Raw genomic sequence first — 25,080 nt, 5'->3', positions numbered from 1 at the left:
CACACACACACACACACACACACACACACACAGCAGCAACACCTCAGGCCTGTACCCCTCTCCTGCATGCATAAATAAATAAATCTTAAAAGGTGAAGAAGAGGGCCCGCAGAGGGTTAAAGCACTGCACTGAGAAGCTTGAGCCACTTCCGCATGAGCTCGATCCCTGCCTGTCCCAGAGCTGAGCTGACCCACATGGCACAGTAGACCTCTCCTGACCCACCCACTGCTCCCCTCAGCAGTGTACTTCATCCATCTGCTTGTTCTGCTTCCCGCTCTGTCTCTGGTGAAGCCTCTCACAGCCTCTGATCTGTACCCCAGTTCTGTATGTACAAATAAATAAATCTTTAAAAAAGTGAAGAAAAAAAATAAATAAGGGAGGTAAATAGACAAATGGAGGAAGTGCAGGTACAATCAGCAATACTTTAATGACACAGCACCTTCCTCTCCATCTCCCCAGGACCCTCATTTTAAAAAAGGCTCTCCACAAAAGCTGCCTTCAAAGTTATAGTGGGGCCCTCAGGCCACGAGCTCTGGAAACGAGAGATAGTGTCTCAGGAACAGCAAATTTCTTCGCCTTTTCTATACCATCTGGGGCTACGTGACGGCTGAGAGAAAGGAGGACTAACCAACTCAATCCAGCTCCGTGGTGGTTTGGAGAGAAAGCAGAAAGCAAGCACTGATGTAGGGGAATCGGAAGCCCTGAACCAAAAGGCGAACAAAAACACGAGCACGTCAAGGCGAGTTGAGAGAAGGGCACCCCACTGCACAGGTACACCACCTCACCGCGAGGAGGGGAAGGACCCGGAATTCCTCAGATACAGCGCTCTACACGCCTCTCAGCTCTGACCACGCCCACCACGGCGTGGGCGCGCACACGCCGCCGCAGCCGCCGGGGAGGGGGAGGGGGACCCCTACGCGCGGTCGCGGGTACGCCGCCACCAGCGTCGTAGTTAACACGACGGCTCTGACGGGTCCTGGGGGCGGGGCTGCAGGGGAAAGTGACAACGCCGCTAAGGTAAGTGGCCGAGTGCTCAGGGACCCTGAAAGCTTGGTAGAAAGAGTCGATCCTTGGGATACTACCTGCAGAGACTAGGAAAACGAAGAAGGCAGGAGGACAAACGGGGAGCCGGCAGCAGAACGCGTCCGAAAGGAAATTTTTTTAGGCCGCGCCTTAGTGCGCATGCGGGAGAGGAATGGCGCGTGCGCAATGGGACTGCGCCGATGGCCTCGCCCTCTGTGTACGGACCTGGAGTGGGTTGACGGAAGAGTAGTTCCGAGTGAGTTTCAGAGTCACGTTTTGTCCTCTTGGATTTTCAGCTCCTTTCCACCCCCCTTGGTTTTAGCTACACAGCTGTCTGGATAGTAAGCCAAATGTTAAGTAGAATACATTGGACGATTCGTTGATGATGAAGTTTAGTGATTGCTAGTAATAATTGTAGCAGGGTGCTTTTGTGTCTTTTTGATAGAAGAGTCCTTGGACCCTTGATGATTGTTACCCAAAACTGTGCTGCTCACCTAGGCTTAAAGAAGAGCTGTTAAATGGTAGTGAATGAAAGCTCAGGATGAGGAACTGTCATGGACAAATGAATTGGCCTTCTGGTGAAGCATGTTTTAGAGGTTGTTTTCTCTAGGCAATGATGGAATTTCCAAGTTACACTGTGTTGAACAGTACACTGTGTTTTGTCTGGAGCTTGAGGAAATACATTGTTTCATTTTTAAGAGAATTGATTCGTTTTGAGAAAATAGGCATCTACCTTCTAGAAAGAAAAGCTGTTTATGATTATGAGGTCATCCCTGTCACACATGAAATAAATGTTAATTATCTCATCAGTGTGGACGCAGCTTTGGTGTGTGTCCAAAAATAATATTACTCGCCTTCAAGGATCTCTATTACCTACCAGTAGCCCCAGGTTTCTGATAAGACCAAACTCCAGTTTTTTATTCATACAACACAGTTTTACTGTATACCTATCTTGCGCCTCACAGCCTGTTAGGAAAGTTGTGTTAATCTGAAGAATGAGGAAGAAAAAATAAATGGTAATGGATAATCCCTTAGACCGTGGGGGAAGTGGGGGCAAACAACTTCACTTCCTATCTAAGAGGAGTCTTCCTAAGATTACTTATCTTAAAATGAAAGTGTGAAGTGTATTAATGGAAGGCGTTTCCCTTTTTGAGCAAGCCATTACCCCTCTAGGATCTTGCTGACTCTGTATCAAATGAAGAGAACTTTTCCCATGATTCAGTGTGTTGGGACATAATAAGTATGAACAACTGGGACCTACATAGGGGGGAAAAATCAGGAGTAAATATTCATTAGTGATTTTAGATAGCTAATGTTTATTGTACCAGAAACTGTTCCAAATGCTTTAGTATATTAACCTTCATGGTATCTATGATAGGTGCTATTAGAGATAAGGTACCTGAATGACAGAAATTAAGTGATTGTCTAAAATCCTATAAGTGGCAAAACTAGGATATGAACCCAGACCAAGAGACTTCATAATCTGGGCTCTTAAACACACTGTTTGACCATTCTCACGGCATATGACATGCCAAGAAAGCCACTGCTTGAAATTAGTCTCTCTACACCTTTAAGAAATCTTATGGTTCCTGTGAAATGCTTCCCTCATTTAGCAAACATTAATTTAAATCAACAGCTACTTAGTATGTAGGTCAGGCATTGTATTTGACTCCAGTGATCTGAATGCCTGCCTTCATAGAGATGTTGAAGACTAGAGTTTATTGTTGGTTTCACTTTAACTTACTGGTACCATTCAAAATTTAACATTCAATACATAAATATTTAAAGCTAGAAATTACTTAGGTACATCTTTCCACCCTACCCTAAAATTGTTTATGTTAAAGTTAGTTTTGTGCTAATTCTGGCCTTTAGTTTTGAACCCTGGTTGATTTGTGTGTTGAGTAAAGGAAGTTCTGAATTTGAAAGAAAATAGGATGAGAGGGATTCTTTTGATTATGTTCATTTTAGAAGCCTAGCTAGTCTAACTTCAAAGCTGTCCTCACACTACAGGTTGGTTGAGTGCTCTGCCAAGCACTTGATTTCAAAATATATAAAGTATCCTTTGCATTTGCAACTTAATAGAGCATTTATCAACATATAGGAAATGTATTACAGTTTTAAGTCTTAGGTAAGATGTGTAAACATTTCACAGTAGGCTTATGCTAAATTGACGTGAACTCAGACTGAGCTACTCTCCAAAAGATGGCTATATTACCTGAATACCTTATTTAAAACCTACCAAGAAGACACCGAGAAATTTGGACCTGGTCCATGCTGTTTAAGTTCTTTATAAAGAGCATTTTTAAAATAAAGAAATAAAGAGCATTTAAAAACTTGTCAAACTGTATTTTGAGCTAGTGTGATCCAATGGATTGAGTATGAATCTAACTTGAAACATTTTTGCCTGTACAAATATGAATACTATTTAGAAAATTATTGAGCTCAAAGAACAAAAGAAAAGGAAAAGTGAGCTCACAGCAAGATTGAAAATGCCATTAATCAAATTTACATTTTAAACAGGTTGACATTCTAATTATAGCAACTGCCTTACTGTTCCCTTATCCCATTTCAGTACTGAACAGTATTGTAGACATATAATGAAATCAGAAACTAAACTCTGCTTCCCTCACAATCTTAATTCTTCATCACAAAATCAAGGAAACAATAATCAGCATTTCAGAATTGCAGTTTATCATTTTCCTTTCTAGGTAATTGGATTCTGTATACATAGGATTTATATCTGCATAACTCTTTTATTATTTTCTTTTTTTTCCCCAGAAATAAATTATAACTTTTTGTAACAAATGAAAAAATTTTAATTGAAAATTCTGAATATTAAATAGGAATATTCATTTAAAAAGTCCCTTTATGGTTATCATTTCTTTTATTTTTAAAGTTACATAACATAGAATTAATCCTTTTAAGGTGTACAATTTAGTATAAGGTCATTTTTTAGTCTAAGTACTAGGGCTACGCTATCCAATCCAGTACCATTAGCTAAATGAAGCTATTTAAATTTCAGCTTACAGTAAATAAAATTTAGGGCTTCCCTGGTGGTGCAAGGAGTTGTCTCAGCACTATGAAGCGATCTGCAGCCACTGAAGAACCAGCCTGATCCACAGCCAAGGGGCAAGCCCACATGGCACCTCAGACCTCTCCTGTCTCCCCCTCTACTCCCCTCAGCAATGTATTTCTATGGATCTGCCTGTTCTGTTCCCCATTCTGTCGCTGGTGAATCTTCTCACCACCACACCTCTGGCCTACACCACAGTATTTATCAATCTGACTGACTGCAATCAATATATCTTAAAAAAAATATATATATATATATATACAGTTCTTCAGTTGCACTGATTTAATAACTGCATAAAGCTAATGGCTACCAAATTGGATAGTGCAGGTAGAAAATCTCTACATTTCAGCAGCTTTCCTGCCTGGCTGTAATTATACAGGTGCCTTTCTTCTTTCCTTTCTTCTTTACCTAATAAACCTGCCCTTTTACAATGTAAAAAAGAAAGAAAGAAAAGAAAAGAAAATTAGTACATTTCCATAGTGACTAAGTTCTGTGAGACTTTGCAGAAAACACACTTTTTAGAATCTTTTGTAATGTATGGTGTAAGCTTCTGTGGGAGAAGTAGTTTTGTTCTAAAATTTTGTAATTAGTTATGTATTCACGTACAGATTTACATTTGTACTTTCTGATTTTTTGCTGTGCCATAGGATTAAACAGCTATCTGTATTCCTAATAGGCCTTGCATTCCAAGATCATTTTCTGAGCTGGTTTTTTTTTTTTTTTTTCCAGTTTTGGGATGCCACCAAGTGATCGGTTTGGGTATTACATTTAGATGAAAGGTTTGTTTTTCTGTTTTAATTTTTAATGAAAGGGTCAATATATATTTCCTAACAAATGCCCCTTCCTTGGGAACAGAACACAGTGTTATTCTGGAATTCTATTTGGAAAATTTCATAAGTGAATTTCTTGGTGTGACTTGTCCGGATATATCCAAGGCAAACTGTCCCATGAGGCTTGGTTGTTTTATCCTGTATATAATTTATTTTCTTGGTCAGATTAATACGGTGACACCGCTGTATCATCCTTATGTATTCCATAAATCACCTACAGATAGTCCCAAATGAAATAAACAGTTTGCTAAGTAGAAAGTAGTGTTTTAAACAGAAAAACAATTCTTAAACATTTTCATTGAAAATCCTGAGTGACTTTTGGGATTGTGAGAGTCTCAAGGGTAGGAAAAAAGGGGTCTAATTTTTTATTAAACTATATGCTGGCTGTCACGGCAGCCAGACCAAAATGTCAATCTCACCTCCATAAACTTGCCAATTGCTGTTCTCTTTCTCTGTAGTGAAGTGAGAATTCTACTAGAGAGGAAATGGCTGCCTCTTCATCCTCATCTTCAGCTGGTGGAGTCAGTGGAAGTTCTGTCACTGGATCTGGTTTCAGTGTCTCAGACCTTGCTCCACCACGGAAAGCCCTCTTCACCTACCCCAAAGGAGCTGGAGAGATGTTAGAAGGTGATCTCATGCTGCTTTTTGCTGAATAATTGGATTCAGACCTGCAGTGAATATTAATTATAAAAAAAGCTTTTAAGTGGATTAAAGATACATTTGCCCTTACTTCAGCTCCACATTTCATCTCTTGTCCCCATTTCAAAATAACATCTAAAAACACAAATCTTTCCCCCAGAATCATAATGTTAGAGCCAAAAGAGACTAGAAATCAAGGAGGTCATCTAAAGTTCTTTAAATCAGAGAAGCTAACGTGATGAGACAATGTTAAATAAAGACAAAGTCAGCACTAGCATCAGAAATTTTCTTGACCTCTTGCTGTACCCTGACCCTAGCCTTGCTCCTTAGGGTAAGTGGGTTTGATGTGTTTTTCATAATGTAATTAATCTATAGCTAGTTTAACCTCATCAGAGAGGTTTTAAGAGGAAATAGGGATAGGGAAGATGACTCACAGTAGAATAGTGCTGTGTAGTTTTTCAGTACTGAAGCTGGATTTGCCTCAGATCATCCACCATCTTATTTAGCGCTCATCTGTGAACTGGCTTGCCAAGACCAGGGCACAGGTCAGGTTATAAGCATGAAACAACACTGGTACTTGGAATTCACCATATTCATGTCTCCATAGGAGCTAAACCAATAAATTCTTACAAGAAACATAAAAATCACCTGAAGAGTTTACTTAAAATGTACATTTCTGTTCCACCTGAGAGATTCTGAATCAGTCTAGGATGCAGCACAAAATGTCATTTTATGTTGTGGGATTGTCATAAAAGTGGTCCTTAACTATCAAATTATTCATCATAGTTTGATAACAGTCTGCAAAGAACCTATTAAAGATTCAGAATCTACATGCTTATGGCACTTTTGTGCTTAATTATATGTTGATCTTTTCTGTTTTATATGTTGCAAATTTCAGTAAGCATATTTTAAAATTAAATTGGAAATGTGTCTCAGAAAGGCACAAACTATAGTTCAGGAGTTGACTTTTTTATATCAGAAGTAGTAAAAAGAGTTGATTAAGGCTACGCAAGTAGCAAAATCATTTGTACAGGAATACTTGGGAAGACTTGGACCATAAGTACATAAAATTGGTCAAATCATGATGTGAAGTAGATGATCAGTGTAAGTGATACCTTTGAGGTACATGTACTTCTGCCTTTGCCATTTTCATTTCTTCAGCTGTTACCTGAATTGTCAAGTTGGTATTATTGAGTGTTATTTCACTTATATGCAGCATAAACATGTTATTAAGGAAGTTTCCCATAGAACAAATCAAAAGTTGGAGTAACTTAAATTGTTTAATGAGTTTTATAGTAGCAGCAGAGGGATAAAGCTTAACAAAGGACTTTCAGATTGAAGTCATTTAAATTTTAACTACAAGAGGCATTTAATACAGGAGGAACCTGCTAGTCTCAAAGCTATCAGTATTCTTTGGTCAGCATATAGCAGATTATTTAGAAGGTTTAGAGAAGAAAGGCTTCTGAGGTAATTCTAAATGTTAATATTCTAACAAATTAGAGTTCTATCCATTTTCATCCCATCCCAGTTGGCTTCATGGTGGAAAGTGTTGACTTTGTATTGTAAGATGAATTTAAATATTTTGTCTAAACTCACATTGCACTGTTCTGATTATTTTAGGTTTAAAGGTTCGCCTATGTCTTAAAAGCTTACTCTTAAGAACAGACTATTAAAAATTAAAGATGAGAATTTCTGAACTGCCATCTGACTTAATTAAGAATGTTAATTGAAAAGAGCATTCCTAAACGTTAGTTAATAAGGATATTAGATTTGGAAGCATCTTCATTTGCCTTCTTTATAGATGAGGCTATTATGCAGTTAATCTAATGCATATGTACTTTCACATTTTTCTTACAGTAACATAATAGAACATGAAAATAGAAGAGTTGCCTGTTCATAATAAAAAACAAAAGCAATCCTAAGTCAAGATTGGATGAATCTTAACAGATTCAACTTGATCTTGTAAGCGCCAAAGTCAAGGATAATAAACCCAAAAAACCTGCAGTTAACCTTGTGAGTTAACTTTTTCTCTCATCTGCTTTCTGATAACAGACACCTCACATAACCAGTATCCTGCACTTTTCTATGTTCACCTGCCCTTGGCTAAGATTGTCCTAACCTAGTTATTAGTGAGCAGATTAGAGACTGCCTTCCAGCCCAGAAGAGGCTGAATTTTAGTGACATTGGAGGCCACTGAAGTATAAAGTATCTGGCATTGTTTAATTTCCTGCTGTGAGGTAATATTCTTTTAAACGATTTTGTTAGCATCCTGCTTACTGGCATTGGGAATGGTATTAGATTTGGGCAATTTGTTGAATTTGTCACTATAACCTTTGCTTGTCCCTTAAGAGGAGAGCTGATGTGTTGCTACAAAGGGTTGATTACAATTCCTAAGTGGTAGACAGATTGCCCTAGGCTCATTTCTCTCTGGAGAAACTCCAGGCTTTAGATTGGCACAGATATCACATAGAATAGGATGTGGCTAAGAAGCAGTGAACTTTGTGGTTAACACAGAACTGCAAATCAGCAAAAGTGTGTTCATAGGTATACAAAGTGGCAAAGTGATATGCAGGTGCCTTTTTGAAAGATAAGCTTATGTGCTTTTGCTTTGAAGTTCACTAGCAAGGAAATATGCAAATGCTAATAACTTAAGCATTTTATCCTAATAGCACCTGTGATTAAATGTAAGTGGGTGGTAGCACTGCCAAGAGCTTCCAAATACATCATTGCCTGATCCTTGTAGCCCATAATCCCTGCTGCTGTGTGTGAGATCCTGAAGTTTAGGATCAAACCTCCTGAAAAGTAAGCTCTAATTCTCTGTGCTTTGCTCTTTCTGAAATAAAACAGGAGTTATAATTTGACTCTTAAGCAGGGATAGGAATAAGAATGAATGTTGGCAAATGACTTAGATTCAGGCACAGGAATGGGTTTGGAAGGAAGAGGTTAAATCATATCCCATAAAGCATAATACATAGAAAAAGTGCTGAACTGAAAAAATGTAACTTTCCCTAAAGTGTATATCACAATATATTTTTTTAACTTCTTGGCATCAATTTTGACTATACAGAAGCCTCCTTGGTTTTACAGTTTAGCCATTTGATTACAATATATTTTGGTTTTTGTTTTGGTTTTTGTTACCTGCTTCTGAAATCGGCCATGTGTAAAATTCAGCATGTGTTTATTTCATTGACATTTGATACTTGGCTGACACACCAACCTGTGATTGATAGTTGAGTGTTTGACACCTAGTAATACTGTCACAAACTATCACCTAAAAAAAGACAGCTGTGTCCCCTACCTCTGTTTGTCTTAGGATTTTTGCAATAAGATAACTATCCCCAAATGGTTTCCACAGCCCTTCTAAAACATCACATTTTCCTGTCTGACCTTTTGGTCTTTTGGGGTACATTCTGCTGTATCAGCCTTGCCTGACAAGAAATAACATGAACCAGCTTATGTTTCACAATCATCTTCCAAGAGCTCTGGTGACTGAGTTAGCTACCTTCTTGCTGCCAGTTCTTGGCAATGGTACAATGCTAGATTCAGAAATTGCACCATACTCTTATCACCATCCAAATTGCAGTGTTTTGGTTCACTTGGAAAATCAAGGTTGCAATTTGCGTTTACAAAATGAAAAATTTCCCAGCAGTGTTTTGTGATGGTCATACATGATGTAATTTGATATATTAAAATCTGCAGCAGCTACTTTTCCCTCAACTTTACTTGAGAATGAAAATGAAAATATTTTGTTCCTTTGTATTTTGATCACACAGAGGTCATGTGAACAAATGTGTCAGCTGTCAGTGTTTGCCTGACGTGCAGAATAGAAGAACATTAAGAAACTATCAGGTTTGGTGGGGAGGGAAATGTTCAGGACATTAGACTGAGGTTTCTTGTTTTTGTTTTTTTAAACACTATTTTTAAACTTTTAAACAAGTAAAAGTGCTATTTTAATATTCTAGGTATAGAAGAACTAGCTTCTATAACAGAGCAGTATTAGTTCTAAACCAAACAGAAGCCCTCTTTGTAAACACTGAAAACTAGACCCCAGTTGTAAAAACAAGGAAAAGAATGAATATGTTTACTTGGTTTATCAGAAGCCATAAAATCCTTAGGACAGATTAAAACTTTTCCTCTTCTGTTTGTAGATGGCTCTGAGAGATTCCTCTGTGAATCCGTTTTCAGCTATCAAGTAGCATCTACACTTAAACAGGTGAAACATGGTAAGCTCATGGGCATTGGGCATTGTGGACTTAACTATGAGAATAAATTTAGGGAGGGGTGGGAGAGGAATCCAGAAAGGTCAGTGTGCACCTTGACAAAAACTCCTGAAACCCAGCAAGGCTGTTTAAGTGAGCTTTCTGAGTTACCTACAGACCGGAACATTCCATGGTCTTAATTCAGATATAATATCCATGTTCAGGCTTATAGTTGAAGTCAAAAGGAGTTTAGTTTTCTAGAGACTGATGCTTCCTACTTCTCTTATGTTGCCTTTTCCTCTCTTTTCTAAAACCTTTTACTGTTGGCCTCCACTGGTTAGTACTTTAATCTTCAAGTATTTATGTATACCTCATGGTCTATGTGGAGTCCAAGAAGCCTGCACTAGAGGTACCTTTCCTGTTCCAACATGCCTTCATTTATGTATCAGGGAACTATGTTCCCTCATCAGACCATTTCTCCACTGAAAGCATAATGTTAGAGGGGAAACTACAATTTCCTTTCTCCCTAGGATTCTAATCATTTCATATGATATGAAAGATAAGTATTATTTTATTTTAAGATTAAGTTTTCTGACCAACAGAGTAAGCCCCCATTAATTTTCAGACGCATCGGCATGTTGGTGATTAGAAACTATCTCAAGGCAAATTCATTGTTGTATTATACATTACCTCTTTGACTCTTTACAGATCAGCAAGTTGCACGGATGGAAAAACTAGCTGGTTTGGTAGAAGAGCTGGAGGCAGATGAGTGGCGGTTTAAACCCATTGAGCAGCTGCTGGGGTTCACACCCTCTTCTGGTTGACCTTGCCTAGATGGGTACTTCTGGTGCACAAGCAAGTTGCAAGGCCAACAAAGGACTTTTCTTACTGCTTTCATAGCCATCCAGAGAGTGACAGCTCCATCATTGAATTGTTAATTCATACTTGGTTTCTCTGTACCTACCCACAAGCAACAAATATTTAAATGTGTGCTCTCCCAGGGGAAATTTTTGTTAATTTATTTTTTAAATACGAGAATCAGATTAGGACAATTGACTTCAGGAACCAGGAGTGGAGGTTATGAGATATTTACAAAACTTCACATGCCACGTAAAACACATGCCAGAATTGACCAACTGAATGGCATCTCTCCTGTTACTCATTCAGTGTCTTGAATCCTCACCATTCAAGTCCAAGGTCAGCACTTAGAGTTGTAAAATACAGGATTTCTGACCTGAAAAAAGTTCTTTTTGCAGATGAATGGGATTTCAACTCAGTACCTTTTCAAATGAGGAATTTTTTAATGTTTAGGGGTAGGGGTTCTTTCTATTTCAAGATATCTAATTCTATAGATTATAACTTTTTCTAACCTGTTCTAAACATGCCAGGTACAGGGAAAAAGGAATTGCTTTTTGAATGTTGAAGCACTTGTGAAAATAAAGCAGTGGGCAAAATCCTTTTAAACACAGAAATCCTGAGTCTCTTTGGTGGGCTCAAGCAATTCTGTAGCAAATAAATCCTTTGAAAGAGCTCCAAATTGGTTTCTTTATCCTTTCAAAGTCTCAGGGATTTAGGGTAGAAGGAAGAGGTCAAATTACTTTTTATAAGAACAGAATCTAAAAGCCATTTCTCCTAAGCAAATGGTAGATTTGCTTTTCCTCAGGGGTATTTATCATTACAGAAGTATATGAATTTATCGTATCAATATTTGAGTAGGTTTAATACCATGATAGGGAAAAACCTGGACAGCTAAGAATTGTCCTTTGTCCTCCCTCATGGGTCCACACTGCAGTTGGGAGAATCATTTATTAGCTAGTCTGCAAATTTTGCCTCAGACAACATTTGCCTTTCTCCTCATTAATAACTTGCACCTGACCTGCTTAGAGTTGCTTAATTATAAATAAATATAATCCCAGCAGCAATTGGCCTTAATCTTAGGAGTTCAAAATATTTAACACGTACTGCCTGAGAGGGAGGTGATGACCTCATTGTATTGGTAAAGAATCAGAGCACATGGAAAATAAAGGCCTACTCATGGTCACATAGCCCAGGCAGAGGAAAATCTTGGACTTTAGAATAAAATTCAGCTGATTGTTGATTCAACTTACTATATTCTTGACTCTAAAGCAAATCAGAACATAAAGATGAGCCCAGACTCACCTGTGCCATATTAATACTTCTCCTACTAAACAAGTTCCATATTTGAAAGTCATTGAGATTCCTAATGTATATTTTTTGGTATTAACCCTCTTAATGATCATCAAAGGAAAAATTAAAAAGAACTGGATAACAATAAACCAAATTTTCAGTGATGGTCCACAGTAATCACTAACTTTCTTTTGTTTCATTTGTATAACTATACAACATAGATACTATATTACTGCATCTTTCCCCTTGGGTATTGAATTCATTATAGATTTTTTTTTCTCTAAGTTGGACATTTCTCTTTATGACCTTAGAATTGAAGACATCCTAGGGTTGAACAGAAATGCTTTCTGAAGTAAATCTCACCATGATTATTAGCTGCTTCCTTAAGTTTTGCCAGAACAAGTCACTCACTATCTTTTTTAGGATTTCTGCTCCATCTCTGTATCTTTTTGTTTATCATTATGTCTCATCATCCATAACTCTTATTACCAAGCTTTAGGCTTGAAGATGGACCTTGTTGCTCATCTATCATCTCCTGTGCACTTAATTATATGTCACTCACAGGCATTAATTATCCTGTCAGTAATGCTGTGACATATGTAATATCCCTAATACAGAAGAGGAACTTGAAGCTCAGAGCAAGCATTACTTGTCAAGGCTTCATAGTTAAATAAATGGCTAAGTCTGGATTTAAACTCAAAATCTGCCAAGCTCCAAAGCAGAGATTATTTTTATCCCACTGAACTAAACCCAGTACCTTAAATAAAGCAGAATCCTAAAACCTTTAAAAAAACAAAATAATAATAAAATGAATTGGGCCTCCCTAGTGGCATAGGAGGTAAGTCTCTGTGCTACTCTCTCTGCTGCGGCTTGAGTTTGATCCCCAGTCAGGGAGGTAACCCACATATAATGCAGCAGACCTCTCCTGTCTTGCCCGCTACTCTCCTTAGCATTGTATTTCAGTAGATCTGTCTGTTCTGCTTCCCACTCTGTCACTGGTGAAACCTCTCACTGCCCACATCTCTGGCCTACACACCTGTTCTTCTATAAATAAATGAATAAATAAATAAACCTTTTAAAAAATGATAAAATTAATTAACTACCTTCATCCTCCCAGTGCTTGATGGTAAGGTTCTCAAGCACAATGAACAAACAGCCTCCTCTTTAGGACTGATAGGAATTAACTATGTATTAATGTGTGTGTATGCATAATTTTTTAAAAACCACATTGGTGACAGTATTGTTGGGTGCTTACGGGACATATGAGTAAGCAAGAAGCAGTGCAAGAATGCAGATGCAAACTAGTGATCAGGACCACACAGCAATCCTAAGAACACTGATGGTAACTGTATTCTGTGCATAAAATGCTTGCAGTTTCCAAAGCATTTTCACAAGCATTTCAATTCACAGGGTTGTCACATCAATCATTAGATAAACGAGGATAGCATTGTAAGTTGAGGAATAGGCACAGAGGTTCGGCATCAAGGTTATAGTCAATAGGAAAAGAAACTAGGTTTTTCAAATCTGTCTTATTTTTCACCTTATTTTAAAAAATCTGAAGGCAGAATTTGCTGCTAATAAAAAAAGTTCATGATAATATTCTATATAACTTGTCTCATGCTAATGAGATATAAATAGTAATCCTTAATAAAGTTGATTTTTACATAATCAAACAAAAATTTTACACTTAATTATTGATGATCTGCATTACAGTCCTGAGTTTTCACTGAAACACACAAATATGTTAAACTCTAAATCAAATTCCTGATTCAAGGACCTCATAATTGACAGTTTCCCTTCCTTTTCATGGTTGACATAGAATCCCTGTACCAAACCATTACAGCAGACATTGCAATGGCAGAAACTTTGACATTTACATCAAGTAAGAGGTTAAAAAGAGAGATGGGACTAGGAGATAACCCATCATCCAGAAGGAATAGGAACCTGCCCATGGACATGACGCTTTTCAAGCACACCTAAGAGATATCACACTTGAAGGAAAAGATCGCTCTGCCTCACTGCCCTTTTGCCAAAGTATACCTAACTGGCTGTTTTGCCATATCTTGTAAATTGCCTGAGGTTCTGACTAAGCCTCCTTCCACAAAAAGAAACAAAGGCATAAATAACAAATACTTGGGGACCTACCCTGGTGGCGCAACATGTTGAAGCATAGCACTACGAAGCTAGCCACAGCAGCTTCAGCGTGAGTTCGATTCCCAGCCAGGAAGGTGACCCAGATGGCATGGCAGACCTCTCCTGGCCCACCCACTGCTCCGCTGCTCCCCTCAACAGTGGATGTCTGTTCTGCTCTCCACTCTGTCTCTGGTGAATCCTCTCACCACCCCTGCACCTCTGGCTTGTACCCCAGTTCTGTATGCATAAATAATCTTTTAAAAAAAAAATACCTGGGGATATTGAATCTTGGGTTACAGACAGATGATACCACATCTTTTCCTGTTTCCCAGAGCTGAGTTGGGGATGGAGATAGCACCAAGAAAGGAGGAGAATGGAAAGAAACAGGAATTTGATGTTTAGTCACTAGCCTTGTTTATTTGCACCTCCATCAAAGAGCAAATCTCAGAATTTTAGAGATCATCTGGTTCCAGAGTTTATAGATTGGAAGTCAAGACCCCGTCTCTCTCATTCACAGGCACATGCTCAGTATGTAGAACATAGACTGATACATAGTAGGGGTGCTATAGGTACTTACTGAGTGAATAAAAATAAGAATCTGGTGTATGTTTACCCTGTTTTAGAAGCTGTACTAGCAATTTCCAGGGCAGATTTCACATAGAGTAGGCCTAAAGGAAGTAGAGATAGGGAGTGAGCAGAACATCATAACCCAGATCTCATCCCTGTGCTCTCTACATCTCGTTTGTGATGCGTTTTACACTGACATACATGTTCTTCAAGTTCATCAAAGTATATTCTTAAGATGGGTATATTATATATAAATTATAACTCAAGAAAGTTGATTTTCAAAAGATATGGAATAAGCTATGAAAAAATTTAAAGTTTACATTTTCTAAACTACATGTTCTACTTCTTAGAATTCACTCCAAAGAACCAACAGTCCAGGACACAAAAACACATGAGTGGGATCCTCCCCGGTGGTGCAGTGGGTTGAAGCACAGCACTGTGAGGCTCTCCTCAGCCACTGTAGCATAGGAGTGTGACCTGGCCAGGGAGGTGACCCACATGGTGTGGCAGACCTCTCCTGTCTCGCCTGCTGCTCTCCTCAGCAGTGTATTTCAGTGGATCTGATCTGTCTGTTCTGCTTCCCACTCTGTCTGGTGAATCCTCTCACATCCCCACACCTCTGGCCTATACCCTAGTTGTTTGCATTAAAAAAAATAAAAATAAAAATACCAACCTGGCATTTATGTTGAAAGGCAAAGGGGTAAATATTAAGTGTAAAAACAGGAGAAAGCAATACTGTAAATCAGAGATAGCTAGTCCAGTTGAACATGGGATTGATCAGAGAATGCTTCCTAGATGGTGATGTTGAGGTTGAGACCTGTAGAACCAATGCGGGGGTGGGGGGGAAGAGGATGCCGGAGGAGGGGAAGAAGAAAAGTACTTTCTAAGTGGAGGGAATAAAATATGCAAAAGTTCAAGAGTGAGAAAGGGCATCAAGCTTCTGTGGGGCTGAAGGTGCTTTGTCATGGCTGGTTCATAGAATATAAAGCAAGAGAAGAGACAAGAGACAGGCAACTGGCCCTGATGGGCTTTACTAAGGAATATGAACTTCAATTAAAGGACAATGAGGAGTTTTTAAAGGGTTTGAAGTAGGGGAATGACAAGACCTGGTTTCACTTCCAAAATTTCCTTTGGAGGGGTCAGGAGACAATAAGATTGAGATTCTTTAGGAAGCTGTTGTGGAAATCCAGGTGGGAGTTGACTACAACCTGAATTAAAGATCTGGAGACAAGAATCAATTTGATTTGAGGGTTACTCAAATATTGATATATATAGGACTTAGTGATTGGTCACACAGAATTGAGGGAGGACAGCCAGCTTCCTTGTGCCAGGAGCTGCGGGACTAATGATACCATTCACTGATGTAAGGTTACAGAAAGGGGAGCAGGCCTAGAACATGTCCAATAGGCAGTGGCCCTATCAGTCTCTAGCTCAGGAGAATGAACTGAACTGAGATAGATTTGGGACTCATTAGCCTGAAGAAACCTAAGAAGCCAAAGGTGGAGGTGATGGTGGAATCACCCAGGGAGAGAGCTTTTGAAGTGAAAATAGAATTAGATCAAGGCATAGTGCTGGGGAACCCTGACATGTAAGGGACAGACCCAGGAGAAAGAGTTCAAGGAAACAACAGGCAAGCGGTCACCAGAGAGAGTTAGAAAACCAGGACTATGGCACCATAAGGACCAAGGAGGCTGAATCGGTAGTAGCTAGTCTTGCCAAACCATGAGTGAGATAAAGGTGGGAGAAGGCCTTTGGATACTACTAAGAAGACTGTTGGTGACCTTGTCTAAAAACCAGACATCTCAGTAGTAGATCCAGACTGTGTGGGAAGGTGAAAAGGTGGCCAAATCTAGGAACACTTCAATGGGAAGAGGACACCAAAAATGAGGGAGAGGATGAGGTCCATTATGAGGGATTTTTTTCCTTTATGATAGGAGAGGTCAAAAAGAAAGGGTGTAAGGTCCCTGAGGATGTGGGAAGGAATTGGATACAGGGCTCAGTTGGAGTGATTAGTCTTAGAAGGAAAGGAGAGAGAGAGCGGAGAAAAAAAAAAACAACAGTGCTGAGTGGGTAAATATGTAGGTGAGGAGGCAGTTGTGAAGTTGAGGGAGTTCCCAACCAATAGCTTGTTTTCTCGTGAAGGAGAATTAATCCACTACCTGTGCTAAGGGGCAAGAGAAAGTGGGAACCGTGGGAGTCCAGAAGAACCCCTGCAAAGAATGGGAGAGAGCTGCCCAGAAGGTTGCCAAGCACACTCTGACCTGTTGCAGTTAGAGTCCCTGAATTAACAGTGGCACCACCCTAGGGAAGTACATCAACAGGTCCTGGCAGCCTCAGTGGGAATGGAAAAAAAAATGATAGTTAGTGGTTACAGTTTTGCATGGTAAGGGCAAAAGGGTAAGCAAATTATTGGTCTGGGTTAGTGAAGGAAGGAAGTGAAAACAAGGTTACTGGAGAGAAATTAGAAAGGTCAAACATTTACTGCAGACCTACTATGCCTCTGGTAATATGTAGAGAAACATAGGGCAATTGTAAACCTGGCTATGCCTCAGATCAAGCTTAAAAGTACAGACAACCTGGCCTCATTTCTGGAGCCCAGTAGGTCTAAGTGTGGGGCTCTCATGGGACTCTCCTGTAGCCAAGTTTGGAAACCACTTGGGCCCATGGAAAAAGCAGAGGTAAACAGACATATAGGAGAGCTACCGTGCCATGAGTCATGGCTGTTGTCTAGATAGGGGGCCATGGAAGTCAGGAGGGCTTTCAGGTAGAAATGATGAGGGAATGACAAGGAAATTTTGCAAAAAGTCTGAGCCTGTGCCTGAACACAACCGGCAAGTGCGAAGTAACCAACCAAAACAGGAGAAATGCCAAATAAGCTTTTCAAGGACAGAGAACAGCATGTGCAAAGGCAGGCCCACATCTGTAGAACTCAAAAATATTTGGAGTGGGTGGAGCAACGGGTATAAACAGGAGAATGGTAAGATCTTTCAGAAGGAAGCAAGAACCAGATTTTCTTGAGCCTCATTCACAGTGCTCCATTTTCCACCCAAAGAGAATATCTCGACCACAGTCAAGGTTAGCCTAAGGAAAAGACCACTATTCCAGATGGTCATGGTAAATAAATATCTCAGAATGCAGACTCCTGAGGGCCTGGAGGGGTTAATATATCTGATGTGATCTTTGCAGGCCACTAGGTGGTGAACAATGTTTTTGCTCTCTCTGACTAGAAACTAAGCATTTACAGATTTGTATTTATTTACTTATTTTTAGGGAAAAGCAGATGTCCTAAGCTCAGAGAGAATTATTGAAGGAGCCTCCCTTCTGGGCTCTGAGCCAAGGATAAGAGGCAGCATGAAGTGATCAAGTTTAAAGTGTATGGACATTGTGGAGAGATGTTTTTCCCCCAAAATGGTTTCTCCTTGCCCTGGCCCTGAAAGCTTGAAGTAAACTCCATAACCCTTCCCCCCATCCTTATTCTCAGAAATCTCCAGGCATATATTTGAAGATAAACCACACAATCACAGAGATTTCATTTGTTTAGCAAACCTAAAGGTCATGTTTGGGAGCTGTTAAAGTAAGTCTCTGCCCACTTAACTTTCTGGAAAGTCTCCAAAATCCAGTAAGTATGGAATAATCTACACGGTCAGAGCAACTTAGCTCTCAAACATACTGGAGACAACCTACCCCAGACCAGCATCACTGCCCAGAGAAGGCTCATCTTATGATCCCACCTCCTGCCTCAGGGATAGAGTGCCCTGCTGACACTAAGAGGAAAGTCAGGCTCTCCTAGATGGCCTAACATTGCAGCTGGAGTTCCAGATGCTATGGCCTCCAGAGACCGAGGGACTCAGGAGCCAGAAAGAAAGCAGGACATGGTCCCAAGGCAGTACAGAAGAGTATTCATTCTGAGAGCTCAAAGAGAAGCAGAAGCCAGGTGGATGCTCAAGGCAAAAGGCAGCGCCTTGTTGTCTGGAGGCACAAACTCTGACCCCACCTGTAGTTAAGCCTTATCCAGTATACTTACTGCCAACCAAGGGGTGTCTTCATTGGGCAAATAGGAAAACAGGTTTAATCTCAGCATTTTGAGGCTCTGTAATGCTGGGGATCATCACATCCCAAGGTCTGAGCTCTTGCAGTCTTTTTAGAGTTTTGCTGGCTCTGTGGCCAAAATGAGCTTTCCATTAGAGTCAGACTCCTGGAAGGTGCCAATTTAATTCCCTTAGATTTAAAGGCTGCTGGGGGGTGGGGGGTAAGAAAGATTTCAATAATGAAGCCATGTGTAATTGAAGAGTGACTGGCTGAGAACTCACAATTCTCATTTTGGCACAGAGGGCATCAGGGTAAGTGAAGTAGTATCCAGACACTAGTAACCCTAAGAATATTCACCATAGTTAGTATATGGTGAGGTGCTACTATCTTGGGACATTGTGCTAGACACTTCACACAAATGATGTCATTTACTCACTGGGAGAGGGTAACAGGCCATGTGGGACAGAAGCACTCATCCAGGGATGGCAGTAAAAAATCCTGTAGCCTGATAATGAAAAGGGACCTTAGCAACTGTTTTAGATTAGACTAAGGCTGCCATAACAGCCTACTAAGGCTATAATAACAGCGGGCCAGGCCCTCCCTGGTGGCACAACATGTTAAAGCACAAAGCCACCACAAAGCTAGCTGCAGACCCTTGAGCATGAGTTCAATCCCGGCCAGGGAGCTGACCCACATGGCGCAGCAGACCCCTCCTGCCTTGCCCGCTGTTCCCCTCAGCAGTGTGTTTCCTGTTCTGCTCCCCACTCTGTCTCTGGTGAATCCTCTCACCTCCCCTGCACCTGTGGCCTGTACCCCAGTTCTGCATAAATAAATAAATCTTAAAAAAACAACAACAACAGTGGACCACAGACTAAGTAGCTAAAACAACAGAAACTGAGCTTCTCACTTATCTGGAGGCAAGAAGACCAACATGTCAACATGGTTAGTTCCTTCTGGACATTGAGGAAGGTAATGTTTTGTTGACTTGTAGATCACCATCATCTCCCAATGTCTCTTTACATCATTTCCCCTCTACTCAGGTCTCTGTGTCCAAATTTCCCATTTTTATAAGGACACCATGATAGTGGATTAGGGCCCACCTTACTGACCTCACTTTAATGTGATTAACTCTATCAAGATCTATTTCCAAATAAGATCACATCACACTCTAAATACTGGGGTTAGAGGCCTCCCTGGTGGCGCAAGGAATTAAAGCACCAGACTGTGATGCTATCAGCAGCCACTGCTGCACAGCTCAGAATTCATGAATTCGATCACACAAGTTGGACCCCGGCTAGGGAGCAATGCACATGGCGCAGACCTCCCCTGTCTGCCCGCTGCTCCCCTCAGCAGTGTATTTCAGGCAATCCATTGCGGGTTCTGCTCCCCACTCTGTCTCTGGTAAATCCTCTTACCAGCCTACACCTCTGGCCTGTACCCCAGTTCTTGTATGCATAAATAAATAAAATCTTTTTTAAAAATTAAAAAATAGGGCCCTCCCTGGTGGCGCAGCGGGTTGAAGCACAGCACTGAGAACCTAGGGCCACTTCCGCATGAATTCGATTCCCGCCTGCCCCGGAGGTGAACACATGGCGTGGCAGACCTCTCCTACCCGCCCGCTGCTCCCCTCAGCAGTGTACTTCGTCTATCTGCCTGTTCTGTTCCCAGCTCTGTCTCTGGTGAGGCCTCTCGCCGCCCCTGAGCCTGTACCCCAGCTCTGTATGCACAAATAAATAAATCTTTTTTTAAAAAAAAAATTAAAAAATAAAATACTAGGGTTCAAACTTCAATATATAAATTTTGAGGCAGGTCTTAATTCTATCTATAACAGGAAACCTAACTAAACTCTCTCCTTTTATAAATGAAGCTATTGAAGCATCAAATAGAAAAGTGACCTGCACAGGGTCATACAGCAAACTAAAAATAACTAAGGCTAGAACCCAAGTCCTCTGGGACTCTGAGCATGGGCGGATGTGCACAGGAGTATCAGCAGCAGGGCTGCTGCTTTTCCTGAGTGTCTACAAGCTGGAAGGCCCCCAGTCAAACGTCTTCATAGGCCTGCCGTGAGGACATGATAAATTTCTCTTACCATGCAATATGTGTTGGGGGGTGGAGGTGAAGGGAGTCTAAAATGCCAGAGGAGGAAGGCTATGAATGGAGCTTAATACAAGCACTGGGTTTGATTTCAATGGCAGGCCTCTGGTTAACGAAGATACAGAGTGTGTCACCCAGGGCCCTGCCCCTCACAGACCCCACAGTGCAGTACAAGGATGGGGTGGTACTGGTATCAACATACTCTTTCCCATTGTTCACTTTCTTGGGGCCCACCTTTGCCTAGAAGCAGGCATCTGGCTACCATACTTGGTCAGAAGACTGGTAGGTCTCCATTTTGCTGGCTGCTGTGAGATCTCATTAAGGCTCTCTTGAAAGTCTCATGCAACTTGCTGGAGCAGTATGGGTTTAAGCATCCTGTACCTGTGATTTTAAAAAACAAGGAGGCAAAAATTGAGTTTGAATATAGCATAGCAACGTGGGTGACACCAAACCACAGATGACTTGATAGGCTGCAGGGAAGGAAGTGAAAAGTTCACCTTGTCCTTCCCTGTAACAGAGGTCTGTTGGTTTTGCAGAGGTTTGCTTTTTTATAAATGTTTCATTCAATAAAAATAGCTCCGTGGGACAACATGTTATAGCATTCGTGGAAATATAAACTAGGAACCACATCATAGGATGTTCTGCTCCAAAGTTGGCCCTGGCTCCCCAGGCAGCTCCCAGTTCCTTCTGATTTATGCAGCAGCCTGGAGGCCCTCACCCCATCCCAGGTGGGGTCTGGCCTTCAGGGAGGAAGGGAGGAGGTGGTTTAGAGGCATCAGCTGTTTCCCCCGTGTCTGAGCCAAGACCCTGGCCTCAGCTAGAAACCCAGCTTTGTCCCCAGCGTCTGCCTTCCGCACTGTGAAAAGTTTCCATCACAAAGGGTCGATTCAGGAAGCCAAGGTTAGAGGCAAACGGTCCTACTTGAAAATAGTGAAGGCCAGAGAGGCCATGGACTTCCTGCATCGATTGCTCTCCTGGGGCCTGGGACCAGCCCAGCTGGGTGGGGCAAGCAGCTCTGTAAGTTACAGGATGTGAAAGTGGGGACTGAGGTTAGGAAAAAGAATGAAAGGCTGGACCAGAACACACCCAGCAGAGGGCCATGTGCAGTTCTCCTCTTCAGGGTTTCCTGTGGGTACACAGAGAACATTGTGTTCTGGCTGTGAACTTACCCGCTGAGCTGGGTCCAGACTCAGCCGCTGGGTCCTAGTGCTGCTCTCAGCACTCTGCCCGAGTCGCCTGCACCTGCAGGAAGCCCCCTGCAGGTCCTGAGGGGAACCGTTTGTTTCCAGTGTGTCCTCCCTACCTGGCGAGGCCCCCCCCCATGACCAGACTCTGGTACTCACATTCGAGCTATCCCGAATTTCCAGGGCATCCTTGTCCTGCATTTCCAAAGCATCCTTGAGAGGGCACACACTATATTGCTTGTTTCTCATGACAAAATATTCTTCAGATGACAAAACAGGCTCTAGGAAATTGGGTGAATGACCAAGGTCAGATTCAAGGTTTCTGGGCTCAGGTCTCTTCCCTTTACAAATACCTGACTTTGAGACATCATCTCAAACACTTGAAGTAAATGTGAGTTTTGCCTACAAAGTTTCTCTCCAGTTGAGTTTGAGAAATTTTGCAATGAACTCTAAGACAGCTAAAAGCTCAGGTGTGTGGTTCAGAGCTGTCCAGAGGAGGCATATTCTGCTTTTCTGGGGCCCAGAGAGCCCTCGTGGATGCATCTGTTCTGTGCATGAGATCCCTGGGGTTGCTGCCTCGAATCTTGGTGTAGCACCACAGAGAGCCTGGGTTGTTCTGTGTTCTGGAACTCGGAGGCATATAGCCCAAGTAGCCAAGAATCAATGGGTCAGTAGAGAGGGAATAGAAAATTAGAAGGGGATGGAGGCTCTCTGGTTACAAGAGATTCCGCTGTTTATTACAGTGGGTTCTGGATTAGAAATTTCCCTGTTAGGGCTTCCCTGGTGGCACAGGGTTAAAGTTTCAGCTATCAAGCTATCTCCAGGCTCTGCAGCATAAGTGCCATCCCTGGCCAGAGAACTGACCCACATGGTGCAGCAGACCTCTCCTGTCTTGTCCACTGCTCCCCTCAGCAGTGTATTTCAGTCAATCCTCTTGTTCTGCTCCCCACTCTGTCTCTAATGAATCCTCTCATCCCCCACATATCTCGCTTACACCCCAGTTCTTGTATGCAAACATAAATAAAAATAAATCTTATTTTAAAAAATATTTTATTTATGTATGCATACAGAAATGGGGTAAAGGCCAGAGGTGCCAGGGCAGCGAGAGGATTCACCAAAAACAGTGGGGAGCAGAACAAGTAGATCGACAAAGTACACTGCTGAGGGAAGCAGCAGGCAAGACAGGAGAGGTCTGCTGAGCCACGTGGGTCATCTCTGGGGGCTGGATCGAACTCGCACAGAAGCGGCCACGCCTTGTCTTAGCTTCGCAGTGCAGAGCTCCAACCCACTGCACCACTAGGGAGGACCCAAAAAATAAATCTTATATATTTTTTTAAAGATTTATTTATTTATTCATACAGAACTGGGGTACAGGCCAGAGATGCAGAGGGTGAGAGGATTCACCAGAGACAGAGTGGGGTGCAGAACAGGCAGATCGACGAAGCACACTGCTGAGGGGAGCAGCAGGCGGGTCAGGAGAGGTCTGCCACGCCATGTGGTCACCTCTGGGGCAGGCGGGGATCGAACTCATGCGGAAGTGGTTTAAGCTTCTTTGTGCTGTGCTTTAACCCGCTGTGCCACCAGGGAGGGCCCAATAAATCTTATTTTAAAGAACAAAAAATGAGAAATTCTTCCACTAGACTGGAAAACTCTTTTTTCAAGGTATCCTGGATAAGCGGCTGTTAAATGACTTGTATGAAAGTCACTTATGGAAGACCTTGCCTTTGGTTATGGATCACAGTCACTCAAAGGCTGCACACTGAGCACCTACTGTGTACTAAGTGCTGAATGAGATAATGGACAGGCACTACTAAAAACAAATAGACAAAGGGGCCCTCCCTGATGGCGCATCAGGTTAAAGCACAGCATTTAGAAGCTAAAGTCACTTCAGCATGAGTTCGATCCCCGCCTGCCCCCGGAGGTGACCCACATGGCGCAGCAGACCTCTCCTGACACGCCAGCTGCTCCCCTCAGCAGTGTATCTGGATGATCTGCCTTTTCTGTTCCCCACTCTGTCTCTGGTGAAGCCTCTCACTGCCCCTGCAACTCTAGCCTGTACTCTAGATCTGTATGCACAAATAAATAAATCTTAAAAAAAAACAGACAAACAAGGAAAAGACAGCCACTGTGTCTTCCCCTCTTAGAGATCACAGTCCATTGGAAAGATAATTGATAAGTCAGAATAATTCCAAGGGCCCACTGTTATCCTATGGAAATCCAGGGTGCTGTGGGTGAGCAGAGTAGAGAAGAGGTCTTTAAAGACCAAAGGGGAAGTAGGAGTTAGCTAGACAAAGGAGGTTAGGAAAAAAAAAAAAGGCAGAGGTAAAGAATAGTGTTTGCAAGGACTTAGAATTTAGAGCAAATGGCTCATTGAAAGAACTAAAAATAGTCTTTTAAGTTTTGTGAACTCCACTAACAGTATATCTTTTAGTTCTCCCTCCAAGGAAGCCCCCAGTCCTTGTCATTGCCAGTGAAATAGGAATCTTCCTCAGCTCCTAGGTTCCATTTCTGGGGAGACCCCATGATGGGGCACCTCATGAGGCCAGATATGGCTGCAAGGCCCACACGCTAGTGCAGGCACTGGGACCCAGGGCTGGGATGCTGGGCTGGTCATGTTCTACCTCTCTCATTTTCGTGCTTTATGTATTCTCAATATCTGGCCTGACACTCAGACCTTCTTAAATTGATGAATTCCATCTGTAAAAGATTCGTTCCAATGCTAAGATTCTGGGTCTAAAACCCACAGCCCGTCCTGTCCAGAATTCTTTCGGCGACTGAAGTGCTGGAAAGAGCACAGGGCCCAGCACACAAAGAATGGATGAATCAGTGAATGCCCTCCCTGAAGTAACTCAAAGCTTTGACAGGTTGTTGCTTCTCTCTGCAACTCCTTTGATCCCATCACTCCTAACTCTACGCAGTTATTATCACCCACTCACTACAGAGGTAGACACCACATTTAGAGGTGAAGATGAACCCCTAGATCTTGCCTTTAGTGCTTCATCCTAGAGGAAGAAGATAACTTCATGGAGTTGAGAGGCAGGGTAAAAAGAAAAGAAGAGAAAGGAAGGAAGGGAATGAGGGATGAGGGAGAGAGAAGGAAGGAAGGAAGGAAGGAAGGAAGGAAGGAAGGAAGGAAGGAAGGAAGGAAGGAAGGAAGGAA

The 25,080-nt window shown here is 41.7% G+C and overlaps 2 protein-coding genes and 1 long non-coding RNA gene across 9 annotated transcripts in view; 1 reads left to right on the top strand and 2 right to left on the bottom strand.

Moving 5' to 3' along the window:
- ASCC1 (activating signal cointegrator 1 complex subunit 1) overlaps nucleotides 1-1,157 on the bottom strand; it is a 99,648-nt gene extending 98,491 nt beyond the window's left edge. For 2 of the 4 annotated variants that reach the window (XM_012723578.1, XM_012723575.1), the window contains exon 1: nucleotides 1,084-1,157. The gene's annotated coding sequence lies outside the window, so the exon portion shown is untranslated. Of the gene's footprint in view, nucleotides 1-629; nucleotides 804-1,083 lie in introns of those variants that run through there. The other 2 variants (XM_012723577.1, XM_012723576.1) reach the window with 2 other exon arrangements.
- ANAPC16 (anaphase promoting complex subunit 16) lies at nucleotides 912-11,302 on the top strand. 4 transcript variants are annotated; one of them, XM_012723579.1, is made up of 5 exons: nucleotides 912-1,018; nucleotides 4,827-4,876; nucleotides 5,386-5,554; nucleotides 9,715-9,789; nucleotides 10,474-11,302. In XM_012723579.1, exons 3-5 carry the CDS (start codon nucleotides 5,413-5,415, stop codon nucleotides 10,587-10,589), a joined length of 333 nt encoding a protein of 110 aa, XP_012579033.1. In that variant the 5' UTR covers nucleotides 912-1,018; nucleotides 4,827-4,876; nucleotides 5,386-5,412; the 3' UTR covers nucleotides 10,590-11,302. The 4 variants fall into 4 exon arrangements, with proteins under 4 accessions (XP_012579033.1, XP_004680850.1, XP_012579035.1 ...); XM_012723580.1 differs by lacking the exon at nucleotides 912-1,018 and adding an exon at nucleotides 1,206-1,280; XM_004680793.2 differs by lacking the exon at nucleotides 4,827-4,876.
- Nucleotides 5,519-25,080, bottom strand: part of LOC105853511 — a 27,976-nt gene continuing 8,414 nt past the window's right edge. Inside the window, exons 2-4 of the long non-coding RNA XR_001145354.1 lie at nucleotides 22,080-22,201; nucleotides 20,971-21,117; nucleotides 5,519-5,595 (exon numbers count right to left, since the gene is read on the bottom strand). This is a non-coding gene — a long non-coding RNA (uncharacterized LOC105853511). The remainder of the gene's footprint in view (nucleotides 5,596-20,970; nucleotides 21,118-22,079; nucleotides 22,202-25,080) is intronic.

Source organism: Condylura cristata, unplaced genomic scaffold (genome assembly GCF_000260355.1).
Source record: "Condylura cristata isolate star-nosed mole 26May11 unplaced genomic scaffold, ConCri1.0 scaffold00011, whole genome shotgun sequence".
In the NCBI taxonomy this organism is placed as follows: Eukaryota; Metazoa; Chordata; class Mammalia; order Eulipotyphla; family Talpidae; genus Condylura; species Condylura cristata.
Note: the sequence above shows the minus strand (reverse complement) of the source record. Positions and strands in the feature narration are given on the sequence as shown.

Coding starts and splice junctions, on each gene's coding strand:
- ANAPC16 (XM_004680793.2), top strand. CDS start 5,413: ATGGCTGCCTCTTCATCCTCATCTTCAGCTGGTGGAGTCAGTGGAAGT. Junction 5,555..9,714: donor AGCTGGAGAGATGTTAGAAG/GTGATCTCATGC, acceptor TTCTGTTTGTAG/ATGGCTCTGAGAGATTCCTC. Junction 9,790..10,473: donor ACTTAAACAGGTGAAACATG/GTAAGCTCATGG, acceptor GACTCTTTACAG/ATCAGCAAGTTGCACGGATG.